Consider the following 2,927-nt stretch of genomic DNA (forward strand, 5'->3'; position numbering starts at 1 on the left):
TTGAAAAATAAGGACATTTCTAAGTGATCCCAAACTTTTGAACGGTAGTGTATATTTTATATATGAGTTGGGGAGACGGTTAAGATGATTTATGAGTTAAGATATTAAGAACCGCCTTTAAGACATCGTGGATTTTCTGCTCATGAGTTTAATTAGTTTCTGTTGTGCAAATAAAGAAAGTGAAGTGACTAGAGAGTTCACATGTTCACGGCTGAAGGAAGGACAGAGTTTGGTGTTTTGTTATTTATGTTTTTATTTTACAAACTCTGTACAACACACACACACACGCACACACAGTGTGCACCCCACCAACGAAGAGAATAAATAACCAGACTCGTCTCTCGTGGTGATCGTGAGTCTCTGGAGCAGCTGAGAGTCAGACAACAAGAACATCAACACAGCAGGGGTCTGGTCCCAGTAGAACCCACCAGACCCACAGGACCTGGACTCTGACCCACAGGACCTGGACTCTGACCCGCAGGACCTGGACTCTGACCTGCAGGACCTGGACTCTGACCCACAGGACCTGGACTCTGACCCACAGGACCTGGACTCTGACCCACAGGACCTGGACTCTGACCCGCAGGACCTGGACTCTGACCTGCAGTCAGGCGGACACGAGGAGCTCGGCGCCAAAGAACACCTTAGACTCCGCCTCCACGATGAGGTGGGGGTGTGAGGATGACACGTGCAGCTCGCCGAGCTCCTCCAGGGAGAAGAGGCCGTGTGTACAGGGTCTTGCTCCACTGGGTCAGGCTGCAGCTCACAGAGTCCACCGAGGACAGCAGGGCCACGGGGGTCCGGTAGTGGTCCCGGACCAGGAGCACGGAGTTGGAGAGCCTCAGCTGCTCGTCACTCCGTGTCGGCCCGGCCTCGTGGGTGATCTGCAGGAAGACCGCACACCCCCGGGCACCAGGAGGCTCCCTGGAGTAGAGGAACCCCCCGTGGCAGAAGGCCTGCCCGTCGTCCTGCTCCCAGTCCAGGTACCGCCCATGGAGGTTTTTCCCTCGAGGAGCTATGAGGAGGAGAGGAGGAGGTTAAAAAACTCCTGTTCACTTCATATGACATGAAATGGGCACGCTTTCAAGGGAAAGGCGGGGCTTATTCTCTTGTATATGTAAATCTATATATATATATAAATCTATTTATATATATATATTTCAATATGTAAATATATACATAAATATATTTAAATAGGCAAATATCTATTTAAATATGTAAATATATACACACATATATATGTATAAACATAAATATATACACACACATGTATATATACACACACATATAAATAGATATGTGTGTGTATATATATATATAGGAAGGGCCCTGCCCTGGTACCTGTGAGCATGGCACTTGGGTTCCTCTGGTCTTCCTGCCGTCGGGAGTCGACGCCTACGAGACAGATTCAAAGTGTTGGACACGTCAATGATTCACTGACCTGAGATCAGCAGAACATGGACGAGGTATTTACCTGATGAGTGTCTGGACGGCTGCATCACCGGCTGCAGGAAACACACACAACCATCACAACGTGTACAGATACGATTAACTGTTGCTAACACATGTTGTGTTGGTATTTTAATAGTTACATGACAATGAATATGAAAACAGAATGTAAACATACAGCTATGGTAATATCACACTGATGCTGCTCACTCTGAGACATGGAGAGGTCACATCTTGAAACACAATGTCCCTGGACTGAGCCTGAAGCCCCGAGCAGCTTAAGTTGGTCATTATATACACTACCGTATCAAATCAATCAATCAACATTTATTACAGACTTAAAGTTTAGATAGTACAAAACATTAAAATATAATAAAATACATACAAAACCACAAGTAAAAAACACAAACAAGTTTGAGGTCACGTATAAATGTCCTTATTTTTCAAAGCACTGTTTTTATCAATGAAGATAACATTTAATTAATTATAAATACTCTCTCTACATAGTTAATGTGGAAAATGACTATATATAAATAAATACAGGAATAAATAAATATAAGTTATACCTAAACAGGACATCATTAAATAAATATATTTCTACATTTAAGGACACATAAATGTCACACATAAATAAATGAAGAAATACATGTGGACACATAAAGAGAGACCTAGATAAATGAAGAACTACAGACATATAGAAATAGATTTATTTAATGATGTTCTGTTTAGGTATAACTAATATTTATTCCTGTATTTATTCATTTATTTAAGCATTTTATTATTCAAGTATTTATTTATTTATACATTTATTTAAGCATTTATTTATGTATTCACGTATGTATTTTTTCCATTTAAGCATTTATTTATTTATTCCTGTATTTAGTTATACATTTATTTAAGCATTTATATATTTATTCTAGTATTTATTTAAGCATTTATATATTTATTCTAGTATTTATTTATGTATACATTCATTTATTTATTCCTGTATTTATTTATACATTCATTTTCGCATTTATGTATTTGTACATTGTGTACGTATATATATATAATAATAATACTATAGCAGCCCTGCTATGAGGCGTTACCTGGCTGTCCGCTGGCCGGCGGCCTCCATACGCCCGGTGAAGAGTAGAGCCAGCGCCCCGCAGAGCAGCAGCAGCAGCGCGACGGGACGAGCCCGCCGCTCACTCTGGAGCAGCAGGCGGATCAACGCGTCGTCCCCCCCCCGGAGGAGCCCCGCTTCCCCCCGGGCGCAGCAGCAGCTGGCGCGGCCCTCTTCCTCCATGTCGCGCGGTCCCGCTGACGGAGCAGCCCGCCATCGCTCCTTATGTGCGCGGCTCGCCCACGTGAAACCCGCGCGCGCGAGGAACTTAAACCGAGACTCATTCCCGGTGAGACCGGAACACGAACTTCCTCTTCCTGCGGTTATCTCTCCGGAGAGGACGAGCCCACACCTAGAACACCTAGAACACAGA

General features: G+C 43.3%; 1 protein-coding gene across 1 annotated transcript; it reads right to left on the reverse strand.

Moving 5' to 3' along the window:
• Positions 1-241: 241 nt before the first annotated feature.
• LOC130196387 (tumor necrosis factor ligand superfamily member 15-like) lies at positions 242-2,552 on the reverse strand. Its single transcript, XM_056418461.1, is given in 5 exon segments — positions 242-725; positions 727-1,015; positions 1,342-1,395; positions 1,475-1,505; positions 2,538-2,552. Coding segments are annotated over 4 exon segments (486 nt in total). The 5' UTR covers positions 1,500-1,505; positions 2,538-2,552; the 3' UTR covers positions 242-607.
• Between the last annotated feature and the right edge of the window lie 375 nt (positions 2,553-2,927).

The sequence above is a fragment of the Pseudoliparis swirei genome, chromosome 7 (genome assembly GCF_029220125.1).
Source record: "Pseudoliparis swirei isolate HS2019 ecotype Mariana Trench chromosome 7, NWPU_hadal_v1, whole genome shotgun sequence".
Classification (NCBI taxonomy): domain Eukaryota; kingdom Metazoa; phylum Chordata; class Actinopteri; order Perciformes; family Liparidae; genus Pseudoliparis; species Pseudoliparis swirei.